General features: G+C 35.8%; 2 protein-coding genes across 5 annotated transcripts in view; one reads left to right on the forward strand and one right to left on the reverse strand.

Annotated features, from left to right (window-relative positions):
• Positions 1 to 16,050, forward strand: part of LOC105424069 (uncharacterized) — a 474,166-nt gene that overhangs the window by 446,775 nt on the left and 11,341 nt on the right. Inside the window, exon 9 of one of the 4 annotated variants that reach the window (XM_089081488.1) lies at positions 6,932 to 7,951. The exons of the other annotated variants lie outside the window; for them this stretch is intronic. The gene's annotated coding sequence lies outside the window, so the exon portion shown is untranslated. Of the gene's footprint in view, positions 1 to 6,931; positions 7,952 to 16,050 lie in introns of those variants that run through there. 4 annotated transcript variants of the gene reach the window in all.
• On the reverse strand, positions 4,069 to 6,499 carry LOC148935295 (uncharacterized). The gene has a single exon (XM_089081491.1). It carries the CDS (start codon positions 6,027 to 6,029, stop codon positions 4,110 to 4,112), a length of 1,920 nt encoding a protein of 639 aa, XP_088937617.1. The 5' UTR covers positions 6,030 to 6,499; the 3' UTR covers positions 4,069 to 4,109.

Below are 16,050 nucleotides of genomic sequence, written 5' to 3' on the forward strand. Positions count from 1 at the left end.
ATATATTTATATATATATTTATATATATATTTATCAAATTATATATTATCGATAAAGAGCAAATAAACTACAAGTAATAGAGAAAGCCATGGAAAAAATAAAAGAGATATTGTATTATAAATCCCACTTTAATTTACTACGTATGTTCACAAAATATATTGCGTACTTCTCCAACTTTCTACTCGTTTTCATCTTTCTCACATACCAGTACTAAATGATTAAAATAATTCATTAAAAATAACCAAGAAAGAGAGAGATTACAAAAAAAATATAATTATTGTATTACAAATAACGTTTTTTATAATTTACGAGCATATCCTCAAAATATACGAACCATACATTTTTCAATTATATATATTGTACGGGCTTGTAATAGATAATTGAATCGTTTCTCCAACTAACTTCTTTATTGCGTATTATTACAGTTGCTCGCTCGCTTACTCAATCTCGACTTCTCTTCTTTTCGCACGCTTGTCTATTTATATAATATCAAATATTACCCTACCTAATAAACAAATGACACGTCGTGGTCTCTCATTTGTTATCTCGTGGTCGCAAGTATATCGAGTTATAATATATATCGAGTTCGCTGACGATTCGAAGCAACAGTTATAGATTAAATTTATTTTTATTATTTAGTCACCAACATCCCGCCCACCAATTAATCCTGATTAATTTTATTTTTCATCGATAGGCAATTTACAAATTTTAGTGACTGGACGCTTGATAACATTATTTTCGGTTTGAATAGTTAACACGCGAACCTTTTTATCAACTCCCGGATGAAGTTCGATTATTCTGCCAAGTTTCCACTGCAGGGGTGGCATATTGTCGCTTACAATTAAGACTATGTCATTAACAGCTAGATTTTCTCTTTCGATCGTCCATTTGCATTTGCCCTGCAATGACGTTAAGTATTCAACACTCCATCGCTTCCAAAAATGTTGAGTTATGCGCTGAGTCAATTGCCATCTGTCAAGTCTGTTAATAGGAACGTCTAATACATTTATATCTGGCAAACTAATAAGCGGTCCCCCTATTAAAAAATGTGCGGGCGTCAAAGCCTGTAAATCGTTAGGATCAGAGGACAATTGACATAGCGGTCTTGAATTTAAGCAAGCTTCAATTTGAGCTAAAACAGTCATAAATTCCTCGAAAACGAGTCGCGTTTCGCCAACAACTCTTTTTAAATGGTATTTACACGATTTTATTCCTGCTTCCCAAATACCACCCATGTGAGGCGCATGGGGGGGAATAAATTTCCATTCTATGCTTTGAGATGTACAATATTCCTCTATCGATTTGGAAAACGTTCTGATTGTCCGATACAATTCCTCAAGCTCTCTTTTTGCGCCGACGAAATTAGTGGCATTGTCGCTATAAATTTTTTGCGGATAACCTCGTCTGCTTACAAAGCGGCGCAATGCAGCCAAGAACGCACTCGATGTCAACTCACTAACTGCTTCTAAATGAACCGCTTTAGTCGAAAAGCATATGAACAACGCAATATATGATTTGCGACTTCTTTGTCCTCGGCCCTTACTCGCAACCGTAACAATAGGGCCAGCGTAATCAATTCCTACTATCGAAAATACTCGCTGATAAGCGGTAACTCTATCCGGTGGCAACGATCCCATTATTTGATCTGACAACCTTGGCTTAACCCTGAAACACGTTACGCATCTCCTTGTTATTCTACGAGCAGTGTTGCGGCCGTTCAAAGGCCAAAATCTTTCCCGAATTGAAGAAAGCAAAGCTTGTGGACCGGCATGTAGCATACGACAATGTTCCCGTTCAAATAATAATTCCACAAATCGACATCTTGCCGGCAGCAAAATCGGATGTTTTTTGTCATGATTAATAGCGGATCTCTGCAACCTGCCGCCCACCCTGAGAATCCCGTCGTTATCTAAAAATGGACTCATATGGGCAAGCGCGCTGTTTCTATTTACGCGATCGTTATTTAAGTCATCCAACTCCCTTGTAAAAAATTGCTCTTGAACATGTTTAATTAATTTTAATTGCGACAGATGCAAATCCCTCACGGATAAGTTATCAAAATTGCGGTTCTCGAAATTGTTTCTAGAATTCGTAATGAATCGATAACACCAAGCGAGTACTCTTTCGATTTTGGTTAGTGACGAAATTTTAGAAATCATTGTTTCGATTATCGACTCGGAATTAGCTCGAGCAACAAAAACTCGCATATTTCCCTTCTCTTCCGATTGTATGATATCCAATTCCCGATCGGAAAGTTCGCCCTTGCCTTGACATGGCTCTTTGAATTCCGAAAGCCACGGTGGACCTGTCCACCACAATGAATTGCTATGAAAATTGTCAAAATTGATGCCTCGAGAGATTAAGTCCGCGGGATTTTCTGTGCCTGCAACATGCCCCCAATGACTGCTAGGCAGGATAGATTGGATTTTGCTGACCCTATTACCGACAAATGTTTTCTGCCGACTCGGTTCACCCGCGATCCACGTAAGAACAACTGACGAATCGCTCCATGCATAGATTTTATGAATCCCAATAGTCAACGACTCACGAACAATCCGCATCAAATCGACCAACAAAACGGCTCCGCATAACTCCAACCGCGGGATGGTTAATTTTTTAACGGGCGCCACGCGTGATTCAGCGCATAACAATCTCGACGCAACTCGATTTGCATCATCAATTGCTCGCACGTAAATACACGTACCATAAGCTCGTTCTGATGCGTCACAAAACGCATGCAGACTGATATGCACCGGATTTCGAACGCCCACAACCCGTCTCGGTATTCGCGTTATATGAATTTTACTTAGATCTCGGACATACTCCAGCCACATCCGGCACAAATCCGCCGGTAAATCGTCATCCCAATCAAGATTCATTTGCCACGTGAATTGCATTATCAATTTTGCTTTTATAATTATTGGACTCGCCAAGCCCAACGGATCGAATAACTTTGAAATTGCAGACAATACGCTTCGCTTTGACTTCGCATTATGTGTGACTTGAGATTCGAATCGCAATTCATCGCTGCTCGGTTGCCATCGAATACCTAATGTTTTCGCTACATCTCGCTCATCAGTTATAGCCTGAAAGTCAGTCTCATCATCAATTTTATTTGTTTTAAGGATTAATTCGTTATAATTTGATCGCCACTTATGTAATTTGAATTGTCCGAGCTTTAATAATTCTGTCAATTCTTTAATTAAAATATTCGCTTCATTAATATTATCTACTCCTGTTAAAATATCATCAACGTATAAATCTTGAAGCAAGACTCGTGATGCTTGAGGATACTGACTTTCAGCCTCACTCGCCAATTGTCGAACGCTCCTTATTGCTAAGAATGATGCACAAGATTGTCCATAAGTTACTGTGTTTAGTCGATATTCTCGAATTGGCTCGTCTGGCGAAAAGCGCCATAAAATTCTCTGATAATCCCTATCATTCTCATCGACGAGGATTTGTCGGTACATTTTTTGTATATCGGCTGTAATTACTACTGAATGCGCTCGAAAACGTAAAATAATATTAATTAGTGGATCTTGTAAAGTAGCCCCCACCATTAATGTGTCATTTAAAGATAAACCTGAGCTAGTCTTAGACGAGGCATCGAAAACAACGCGAAGCTTCGTGCTAATAGATGATTCGCGATAAACGCCGTGATGAGGTAAATAAACAGCCTCGCTTGTCATAGCAGTTCTCGGAACGACGGTCATATGCCTTAGACTTATGTATTCTCGCATGAATTCTATATATAACTGCCGATACATATTATTACTTCGAAATTTACGTTCCAAATATAGCAATCGTCTTTCCGCAATCGATCGCGACTCGCCAAGCTTATGTTTGTTGTCTCGGAAAGGCAATCGGACAACGATTCTGCCCTCTGTGTCTCGCGTATGAGTGCCTTTAAATATTTCTTCGCATGCTCGTTCTTCACTTGATAAAATTGCATTATCGCGACTCGAACAATCCTCGATTTCCCAGAATTTAATTAAAGATTTATTTAAAGAGCTCTGCGTAACTAAACAATTGATTTGACTAATTCCTTCCCTTTTTATATATTGTGCTGGGATTCGACCTGAAATAATCCAACCGAATTTCGTATTCTATAATGTAGGCAAATCATTTCCGAGCTCAACCCTTGCAGGTTCTAATAACTTTAAAAAGAATTCGCTGCCCAACAGCATGTCGATCTGACTCGGACGGTGGTATTGCGGATCGGCTAAATCTAACGTGTCGGTTATTGAAAAGGCATCACTATTAACTGCCACCGAAGGCAGTTCTCTAGTGATCCTCGGCACTACCAAACAAAATGCAGATAATAGATACGTGGTTATTCTTGATTTTATCGTTACTTGACATCCGTGATTTATCGTACAAATTGAACTACCAATGCCCGAAACTGCCTCGTGAATGTCCTCTAATTTTAAATTTAATTTAGCACAGGCTGCTCTTGTTATAAAATTCGCTTCGCTCGCGCTATCAAGAAGAACGCGAATAGGTTGATCGAACATGTTCGAGTCTTTTACGTATACTATTGCCGTTGCCATTAAAATTTCGCCAAATCCCGCGCGATTCGTTGTGTGATGTACCGACAAATTAACGCTTGCTTTTTTGTTTTTGCGACCTTCTCTGCTAACCGCTTCAATGTTTGAAGTAACCTTGTCTACTCGAGGCTCTTCTTGTTCTGTATGACACAATGTATTATGCCTCCTCGCGCATTGTCGACAGGAACTCGCTCTACAAGCGCTAACAAAATGATCGTTCCGTAAACAATTAAAACAAAGCTTCAATCGCTTGACTTCGTCAATTCTTTCTCGCACAGACAGATTTAAAAATCTTTCACACGAATATATTAAATGAGGACCGCCACATATAAAACAGCGCCCGATGACTGTTGACACGGCTAAACTTACAGTTTGATTATTTCTAGATGTCCTTGCCTCGTTTCTTCCTGCAGATCTTGAGGCCTCGTTTCTTCCAGCGACTCTCGAATTGTCAATCCTCCCTAACGACCTCGGTGCTTCACTGCCTCGTCTGGAGTTTGCTGCCACTCCTCCATAGTTCGATTCCTCTCTGTGGAATGCGCTGCCCAGTCGATCAAGCATTTGCACACGTCGCTGTAAAAAGTTAAATAATAAATCGACTGTAACAGTTTGTCGACCTTCCATACTCTCTTCCCAGCGGCGCCGAGTAACTCTGTCCAGCTTCTCCTCCACCATATATAATATCAAAGAGTCCGCCCATGTTTCGCTGGTGGACTCCATGGATTTTACAATTCGAAGATGTTTCTGGAAATGATTAATTAATTCTTGAATATCAACGGCTGATTCTCGCTCGACCTTGGGTGCTTCAAATAAACATTGAAGATGTCTTCGCTTTAAAGCTTTCTTATCTTCGTAACGGTTTTTTAAAAGATTCCAGGCCACTTCGTAGTTCTGTGCCGAAATATCGATTGATTCGATGATTTTTGCCGCGCTTCCCGTCAGTGCACCGACCAAATATTGCAACTTTTGAATTGCCGATAAATCGCTGTTATGAATTGATGCGGTAAAGGTATCAGAAAACCGTGTCCAATCCTCTATTTCTCCCGAAAAGATTGGCAAATTGATTACCGGCAGTTTGACTCTGGCATCAATTTGTGAACCGTTTGAACTTAACGCTCTAATTACTTCCGTTTGCTGCTCTATCACTTGTGCAAGTGATTCGCCATCGTTAGTTGTACTTACAGTCGGTTTAATTGCAGCAGCCCATCTCGACAATGTTGCACTCAATTCTACGTATCGTTCTTCAAATACATCGTCTTCTCGTTGATCTTCAATTGGCAGCTCATCCTCCTCGATAACGCATACCAATTGCCGCTGTATTTCGTTAAATTCCTTGTACACTTGCTCTAATTTTTTTGAATATACTGTGACCGTTTCGATGCTCGGCGTCCTCTGACTTGCGTTTTCCACAAACTTCCAAATATGTGTTTGTTTTGCCTTGATATATCCTCGTTGGCGGCGTAATTCTTGCGCGCTCATTTTCGCAGTTGTTTAATCGTTAATCGTAATTGTTAATTGCCTTATTCTCAATCCGGCTCGAAGGACCATGTACGGGCTTGTAATAGATAATTGAATCGTTTCTCCAACTAACTTCTTTATTGCGTATTATTACAGTTGCTCGCTCGCTTACTCAATCTCGACTTCTCTTCTTTTCGCACGCTTGTCTATTTATATAATATCAAATATTACCCTACCTAATAAACAAATGACACGTCGTGGTCTCTCATTTGTTATCTCGTGGTCGCAAGTATATCGAGTTATAATATATATCGAGTTCGCTGACGATTCGAAGCAACAGTTATAGATTAAATTTATTTTTATTATTTAGTCACCAACATATATATTTCTCTAATTATCATTAATACGATAGGAAATGGAGAGAGAGATCACAGAAAAAATAAAAGAAGTATTGTATCATGAATTCCTTTTTAATTCCTTAGTGTATGGTATGCATAACATATCATATATAGTATATGTCTTCAAAACTTACCAATCGTATATTTCTATACATATCTATCCTTTTTGTTTCGTTTAATTTACATCAATGACAATGGATTTTATTGGGAAAACTTAGAAATTATTATATAATCAATTCATTATTATTATATAACCAATTTCAATTCATTAACATATGTATTTATTAATGTATTTCTCCAACTTTTTATTCATTTTCTTCTTTTCACATACACAATATTAAAACAATTAAAATTAATCAAATATTAAAACAATCTATCAATATTTGCTAAAATTATTTATTGAAAATAATCAAGAAAGAGAGATTGGCAAAAAGATAAAACTTATTGTATACTTATAAAAGATAATACTTATCGTTTTAATTTATTGGTATATCCTCAAGGTATACAAACTGCGTGTTTTTCCAGTGTTGATATTTCTCTAATTATTATCGCAAATGAACTAAAAATAATGAAGAAGGACTGCAGGAAAAATGGAAGATACTGTGTTATAAATTTCATTTCAATTTATTAATACATATGGGAATTAACCAAATATAAAGAGTAAGTTACATCAAGAGATCAAAATTAATCTTATTGATGGAAATGGATATTAGTGGTTAGCATAGTAATGTTATTGAAACAATAGACTTTATTGTAATATGTTTTTTATTTAAAATTCGTATTATTAAAAATATTCTGTATTTTTTGTAAGTATATTATTTATTTTTCGTAAATATATTTGCCACAAAATATTGACCATAAAATGTTGCATACAACTTAAGATTCGCTAGATAAATAAATAGTAGACAGAAAGATAAATAGACAGTATATAGATAAAAATATACAAATTTCTCTTATAAAGCCGATATTTAAAACTTTGTATTAATAACATAAATTTAATTGTTCATTTAAATATTGTATGTATGTTATTCGATGAATTATATAATGGGAAGATATTTGGAAACGACTACGCTTGCATATTAAATGAAAAGATTAGTGAGACGAGTACTGTTACCAATCATACTGCTCTTGTCCTTCTTCAATCATATTGACTTTCCATTTCCCGATTGTTTTTGTGCAATTGATTATAATATAAGAAACTAATTCATTAGTAATTATAATATTTTAAATCTTAAATTATATGTATAGTCTTAAATATGTGATTTGGATAAATAGAATGAATCGTACAAATACAAATACAATCGTATACAAATATTAATGTTACTTTCGATGAGTTAATTCATATATATCAATATATCCAATAATAATTAGTATTATTCCAAACTTTTCTAATATTTCTTCTGTAATATCTTTTATAAATAAATTTCTTATTTTTGAATTTTCTTCTCCTCTCTACTATTTTATTTATGAAAACAATATTCTCTCTCTCTCTCTCTCACACACACACACACACACACACACACACACACATATATTTCATTTGCCTTCAGCAAAAAATGGTAAAAGACTTTTCAACTCAATTTAGCCAGCTTTATCTATACACGAAAATAGTCCTCATTGCTCTAGGACATCTTATATATATATATTATAGAAATAACCTGACCCTTAACAAAAATTTCTGCTACCGTAGTAGCTCTCATATTCTTCAGAGGAAAAGCCTCTACTCATTTAGTAAAACAATCCATAACAACTAGGAGATACTTATTACCTAAAGAAGAAACGGGTAACGGGCCTAAAATGTCCATTTGAATCCTCTCAAAAGGAGCTCCCGAATTAAAGATCTGCAAAGGAGATTTCCCTTTATCCGTAGCACCCCTTTTCGCAACACAAATCCTACAGGTTCTGCACCATTCCTTCTTACAGGTTGCCCAATAAAAACGCTTCCGGATCTTTTCCAGCGTTTTATTGATCCCGAAATGCCCTCCAGAAGGAGTATCATGTGCTTCTTTTAAAATCTGCTTCACTTTGCCTCGCGGGACCACCAACTAAAGAAAACTGTTTTTCAAATTAGGAGCCTCCCATCTCTTATGCAAAATCCCATTCTGAACTTCCAAGGCATGTCATTGATGCCAGTAAATCTTGGCAGACAAACCCCTTGAAGAAATTTCCTCCCAAGTTGGTCGCAAATCATTTTCCTTGGCGAGTAAAAACATTGCCAGTTCCTGATCCTCCATTTGGGCCTTACGCCATTATTCAGAAGAATCCTCACGCAAAACAATTCGAGCAACTACTTTATCATCAGAAAACCCCCTCTGAACTTCCACTTTAGTACAGTATCTACATTTTTCAACTGCACATGGGCGTCTCGAAAGACCATCGGCGTTACCGTGTATAATCCCCTTACGATGAGCAACATCAAAATCGTATTGCTGTAATCTTTCCGTCCAGCGAGCCAGTTGTCCCTCCAAGTCTTTGAAGGACATCAACCATCTCAAAGAAGCATGATCAGTTCGGATAGAAAAACTCTTTCCGTACAAATAATGATGAAAGTGTTTCACCGATTCTACCACAGCTAATAACTCTCTTCTTGTTGTAATAATTCCGCTCAGGCTTCAAAACCCGACTATAATAGGCAATGACCCTCTCACAACCGTCCTGAACTTGAGAAAGTACCGCCTCTATTCCAAAACCTGAAGCATCCGTATCCAGAATCATCTTTTCTTCTCCCTTCGGAAAGGAAAGAAGAGGTGCAGACGTTAATGCCTGCTTTAACTTCAAAAATGCTTCTTGACATTGCCCGATCCAATCAAATTTAGTCAAATTCTCAGTTAACTTAAACAAAGCAATTGAAGAAAATCCCTTAACAAATTTCCGATAATATGAGCAAAATCCAAAAAAACTTCGGATCTATTTCTTATTCTGAAGAACTGGCCACTCAGTGACTGCGTCAATATTCTCAGAATCCGTAGCGATTCCGGCGGAAAAAACAACGTGTCCCAAATATTTTACTAGTCTCTTAAATAAATTACATTTCTTTGGGTTAACACTAAATTTCGCAGCACGAAATCTCAGAAGAACCTCTCTTAAATTCTCTTTCATTTCCTCAAAAGTTTTATCAAATACTATCACGTCTTCCAAATAAACCAGGTAAATTTTCGAAAGTAAATCTCGAAGTACCCATTCCATAAGACGCTCAAAGGTAGCCGGGGCATTACACAAACCAAAAGGCATCGCGACAAATTGCCATAGTCCATTACCCACAGAAAAAGCAGTCTTTTCCCTATCTTTGGGACGAATTTTCAATTGCCAATAACCATTCTTCAAATCCAGAGTGAAAAACCAGGCATTTCCCGATAACTGATCAAGAAGATCGTCAACCCTTGGTAGCGGATAAAAATCGTTTTTCGTAACCGTATTCAATTTCATAATCAACGCAAAATCTAAGAGGACCTTCTTTCTTCTTTACCAAAACTGCTGGAGAAACTCAAGCTTGAAGATTCTTCAATTATCCCTTGTTCTTTCATGTCCTCCATAATTCTTTCAACTTCTGAACGCAAATGTATTGGAATTCTCTTAGGAACCTGTTTAATAGGACGAGAATCCAACAATTCAATTTTATATTGAAGAACTTCACACTTTTCCGCAACTCTTGCTCAGAAAATACATCGTGAAATTCCTGCCAAAGTTTAGCAAAAATCACTTTCTGATTCTCTTCTAATTCACGAGAATTATTATTAAAGAATTCCTTCAATCTCATAGGGACCCTCCTTCACACTCGTTATCCGCCGACAGAAACTAACTTCTAATCCTTCTTGAAGAAAAGCCTCCATAGCCGATTGCATTCCTACGCGCGAAAAGAAATCCGCTCCCAGAATACAGCCATTTCAACCGCAAAAATTTCCAAAATAAACCTGCATATCTCAATCTTAATTAAAACTTTAAATTTTACCTTTTTCCCCTGTAGGATATCTCAAATTACTTTCTCCTACAGAAAATCGCTTCCCTTTAATACCTGCAAAATCATTATTTACGAGTGTAACATCGGAGCCCGTATCTAACTTAAATAATAAACAATCTTTCTCATTTAGCAAACCGCGCAAAACAAATCTTTCATTCTTTTCACAATTTCTTCTAAAACGCCTAATGCTACTTGGGGCATTACCCTTCTTCGTTGAACTCGCCCCCGTAAGCTCAACGAAACCTAATTTCCCTTTTGCGATTCCAAAAGGGTTGACACTCCGAGCGAAAGTGTCCTTGTTTACCACATTGCCAGCCATTTTTTCTTTGCGAGGAAATTTATTCCTCTACACATAACTTTTTGATCCCTTATAATTCGCTTCCCGCTTATTTCGTTTTTCGAAAACTTTATTTCTTTCCCCATTAAAGTTTCTCTCGTTAGAAAAAGAAAAATTCTTTATTTCTGCTTGTTCACTATAGACCTTTCTTCTAAAACTATTTTCCCTTATAATTTTAATTGCCATTGCTCTCTCAACGGCAAGCCTCAAGGACGTGAGCCCTTTCAATTAAAGAATTTGTTTAATGTTCCCATCCGATAAAGCCACAATAAATTGGGAAGAGGCAATTTTGTCTCGCATACCGGGAGAACATTCCGGATAAGCCAGACGAGAAAGTCCCTCTAATTCTGAGCCTAACGCAGCTATTTCCTCTCCTGATTTCTGTTTTCGATTTGTAAATTGAAGGTAATAATTTTGAATAGAAAAATTCTCCCCGAAACGCAATTCTAATCGCGCAACCAAACTATCGAGTTGAGCCAACGATACACCGACACAGAAACGCGTCCGTCCGCCGCGGAATCTGGCCGTGAAAATCACAAAAACAACCGGAGAACGACGCGTTGCCAAGGGCCAATCCTCACTTAAAACTCTCATTGATTAATATTGATTGATTCCTCGGGGGCAGCGCTGAGCGAAACACCGCACGGCCGCAACAATATATTATATAAACATAAAAATCTTTCATAAAATAAGTTTTTAAAAACTTATATGTTTATATTACACAGGTATAGATCTTTCTATATATAGTGCCTTTTTTGTTAACATATTGCGTAGAAAATATATCACAAATATTTTTATTTTGTAGTAGATTATTGCATTATATTTAAAAATAAACTAAAAGGTTCTATTAATCTTATATATATATATATATATATATATATATGATTAATAGAATACATATATATATATATGTTTAAACTTAAAGTGACAAACATAAAAGTATAATTATCACATGAAAACTAAACGCGCATAATTATTTTCAATTAAAGATTTTATTAAAGTTTCAAAAGTTTTTAAAATTCATCTCTAAACTTTAACTTTAAAATATCGAACCAAAACTATAATTATCATGTAATAATTATAACATTAAAAAAACAAACATAAATAATTATTTTTAATTAACATTTAAATTAAAGTTTTAATACTGCACACTAAGAACTTTTTTAATATAAGAAGATATTGTGATGATTTTTCTAATAAATAATTTCAAGAATTATTTAGTATTTTTTTTTTGCGAATGTAACGATGTTCTCATTTGTGGAACTGTTCGTTTAGTCAGACACGAAGTATTAGATATAAGATCTTGCATTTCTTTTCCGGTTATTAGTGTATCAATCTGTAATTGTTTTCCAAATGTTTCTATATAAAAAATAATTCTTATCTCCTTCGCTAACAACACGCGTACATTCTGAGTATGTCCTAAGAAGATCTCAATGCGTTTGTGATCATCTTGTGATTATCTCAGAATATTCTCATATGTACTGCGATCGACTAAGTATGTTCTAAATACATTCCTATGTCCGAGGTAACACCTTCTATAGAATTTCGCCGCGAATATTCGCAGCGAATGATGACAGTATTAGGAAAGGATGAAAATGGAAAGTTTTCAGTAGCTTATGGTTGCGTTCCAATATTGATTGCTAGCATTGAAAATCTATAATATACGCGACACCTCTTACGGAAAATAAGTGAAAAAAATGAAAAAATTAAAAAAAAATAAGAAAAAGTGATGAAATATCTTTTATCTTGGTACCATTGCATGTTTCTAAAACAACCACTTAATTTGGGATTCTGGCTCGATGCTTCACTTCTATGTTAGGATGAAACCTGCTAATGAAATGATGATATAAGTGAATACAGAATTCTGGCATAAAATATGACAGATCTGGTGATTAATGAATGGTCATTAATGAATGTTACTATTGTCGTATAAACAGTCGGATATTAATATTGTCATAAACAGTATCAATTTTAAAATCTCAATTGCATATGTAATTCTTGTAGATAATTTTATTACATATATAAAGCCGTAAATATATTATGTTTAATGAGAATCATTTTTCTTATGAAAATTGTTTATATTGTTATATATAGGGTATATATAGGTGATTCAGAACAACTCTGTGTCCTTGCAAGGACGTACTCCTGAATTAATTCTGAGAAGATTTTTCCTCTACGAAAATTTTGTCCGCTTACATTTTAAATTATAAAAGAAAAAAGTTAGCGAATAACGAGACGCGTACGGAAGGTAGGCAGGGACGGCACAACTCACCGTCCGACGCAGGCGATTACTGCAGGGCGTTCGCTGCGTCATGATAATAGGCTGACTTATCGCTCTAATTTACATTAAGTCGATAAGTTAGATCGTTATTATCACTTAGCGAATTAATGCACTTTACTGCACTAAGAACATAATCTGTCTGATTGTTGTCATCGAGCAGAGTCCGCGACGGGTTACGTACGCTGTGTATGTAACGCGTTTTTTGTAATAATTTTCAATTGACGGGATAATTAACCAGTGGTGATTAATAGTAGTGACCCGATAGATTTGTTCATAAATGATTTTATCGATCAAGTGCGTGAGTAAATCCGTGAACATATTGACAATTTATAAAAGAGAATATAGATCTTCTGACAGATTACTGTGATTATATGTAATGTGTATTTCTTTCTTTCAAGTCATTTTTAATCACCGAATAATTAATCGATAGTGATTGATAATAACAAACTAATAAATTCGTTCTTAAATAAGTCATTCTATCGATCAAGTGTGTGAGTATCAAGTGAGATCAAGTCAGTGAAAGACTGTGAAAGTATTGATACAATTTATTAAAGAAAATAGTTCCTGGCTTTTTACTTTGTGTGGTGTGTGTGTGTGTGTGTGTGTGTGTGTTGTGTGTGTGTGTGTGTGTGTGTGTGTGTGTGTGTGTATGTGTGTAAATCTGTCATGGGGCATCGTTTATCCACGATGAAATTCATCCATCAAGTTACAACGGTATAAAGATCATAGAGATCTCTATAAGGTAAATGAATGAAAGAGAGAGAGAGAGAGAGAGAGAGAGAGAGAGAGAGAGAGAAAGTAAGTGAGAAATCGCATAGGTGCATACTATCGCCTATGATAAACACGTCGACGCAGTGAACGCCCTGCAGTAATCGCTTGCGTCGGACAGTGAGTTGTGCCGTCCCTACCTTCCGTATGCATCTCGTTATTCGCTAATTTTTTTCTTTTATAATTTAAAATGTAAGCGTCGGACAAAATTTTCGTAGAGGAAAAATCGTCTCAGAATTAATTCAGGAGTACGTCCTTGCAAGGACACGGGGTTGTTCTGAATCACCCTGTATATTTTGTTTATTTGTTTATGAATTTGTTTATAATTGTATTAAATATGCGAAATATATTTTTATTTATATATTATAGTTAATAAGTTAATTAAAAAAAGATAGTAATTAATAATGTTAATATATTATTTATTTATTAAAAATGACTTAAAAATAACGATTAAATGATGATATATTTATGACGATAATATTTCAACAAATGTTACGTCTAAAGAATATACGCGCGCGATAGAAAAGCGTATGTATCATTTCCGTACCTCTGAGTATAACCTGAGAATATACGCGTGCAATGAAAAAGCGTATGTACCGCTGCGTAAATCCTGAGAATATACGCGCGCGAAAGAAAACCGAATGATACTTCAGTGATGTTCTAGCGTGCATCTCAGTACGTTACAGATAATCACCATACAAGCAGTATGAAAATAGGATAATTCGCAGTATGTCGCGTGCTGTTAGGGTCTTATGTCCAAATTGTTCGTTTAAGGACTATAGACAGTATGTTTATAGCTCTTAACGGGGAACTTTTTTTTAAATATATAACAAAGTCAGGTAATTTTGTTTTATGATGTTTTATTCTATTAATACTGAAGTACATAAAAAAATTGTTTTTCACTCGTATACTATAATTAAGGCTGTTGTACAAAGGGTAACCTTAAAACATTATTTTTGCCTCGTTGACAGCAATTTGACTATATGCGCTCTCTGAAACAAAAAAAGGAAAAAGATTATGAAAGATTATGTGTATAGCTACAGTCGGACGTAGGGAAATTACAAAATTGCAAAAAGTAACAAAATGACGGGCATGTGAATATTTTTTTTTATATATTAATGAGATGATTCTCAATATTAGATATGATTAGTAGTAAAAGGGCAATTGAGAATCAGCGCTATTTACGATGCGCAATTTACATTCTTTATTATAAATTTAAAAAATATAACATACTTTTCGACTCTAGTTTGAATCATCCTCAATGTATACGAAAATAAAAAATAACAAATAAAGATAAGATATCGTGTTCATTCGATATGTTCACTAACGTTAATTTCGCTAACTCGATGAATTATGATCGTACAGTCATCCTTAAAGAGATAGGACAATCTTTAAGGGTTGTCAATTATCGGATGGGCACGATTCACACAAACCGAACAAAGCATGCGCAGGAGTGCGACATGATTCGCACCGAGCAGTATACCAACAGCGCGTCCGCACGCCCTGAGCTCCAGGCAGTGACTGAATGCGGTGATTCTATATGTCAATAACTTGTTATCAAAACAAAGCCGAAGTTAAAGCTTGCTCAAGACAGAAATGTATGCATGGTGCAAAAATTCAGTATCAGAATGTGAATTCAAATAATTATTCTGTCTCTTAAGGGGGCTTTCATCTTTGTCGGCTTCAAAAAATCAATTTTTTTTGCTTATTTTTATTCCTACATATGTGTAAAATATTTCTGTAAAAGGATTTTTTAAAATTCGCAATATTAACGGAGCTACGAGCTGAAATACATAAGGGCGCACGGGCTATCCAAGCGCTCGCCAGCGCAGCAGCACTTGTAAATGCTATTCAGGTCACTATTCAGAGAAAACCGGTAGATGTTGATTTCTATCAGTCCAAAAGGAACCTTAGTGTTACCTTCTATATACTAAATAGTTTAGGAGCAGGTAGAAAGCCGTTAGAACTGGTTGAACCTTGTTCTTTGTTGTGCATAGTCGTGCATTGTCGTCAGTTAACTAAACGTGTTCTCAAAATGTTCCACGATAAGAAAACTTCTAAAACTAGTAATACTCGACCTGGAAAAAAAGGAAAGAAACAGCGATTCTACGGGAATCAACATTCAAGTGAAAACGAAACGGAGTTTGCCAGTACATCGGCAAAAAAACTGCAAACGTCTAGTGATCATGACGTGCGAGTGGATGTGCTGCAAAGTTATTGTATTATTAGTTTTCTATCGATTTTTCTCAAATTAACTGAAATACTGGAGTGCAAAATATGCAAAAAAGAAGTTCGTTTTA

Source organism: Pogonomyrmex barbatus, unplaced genomic scaffold (genome assembly GCF_055798465.1).
Source record: "Pogonomyrmex barbatus isolate J1 unplaced genomic scaffold, ASM5579846v1 scaffold5, whole genome shotgun sequence".
In the NCBI taxonomy this organism is placed as follows: domain Eukaryota; kingdom Metazoa; phylum Arthropoda; class Insecta; order Hymenoptera; family Formicidae; genus Pogonomyrmex; species Pogonomyrmex barbatus.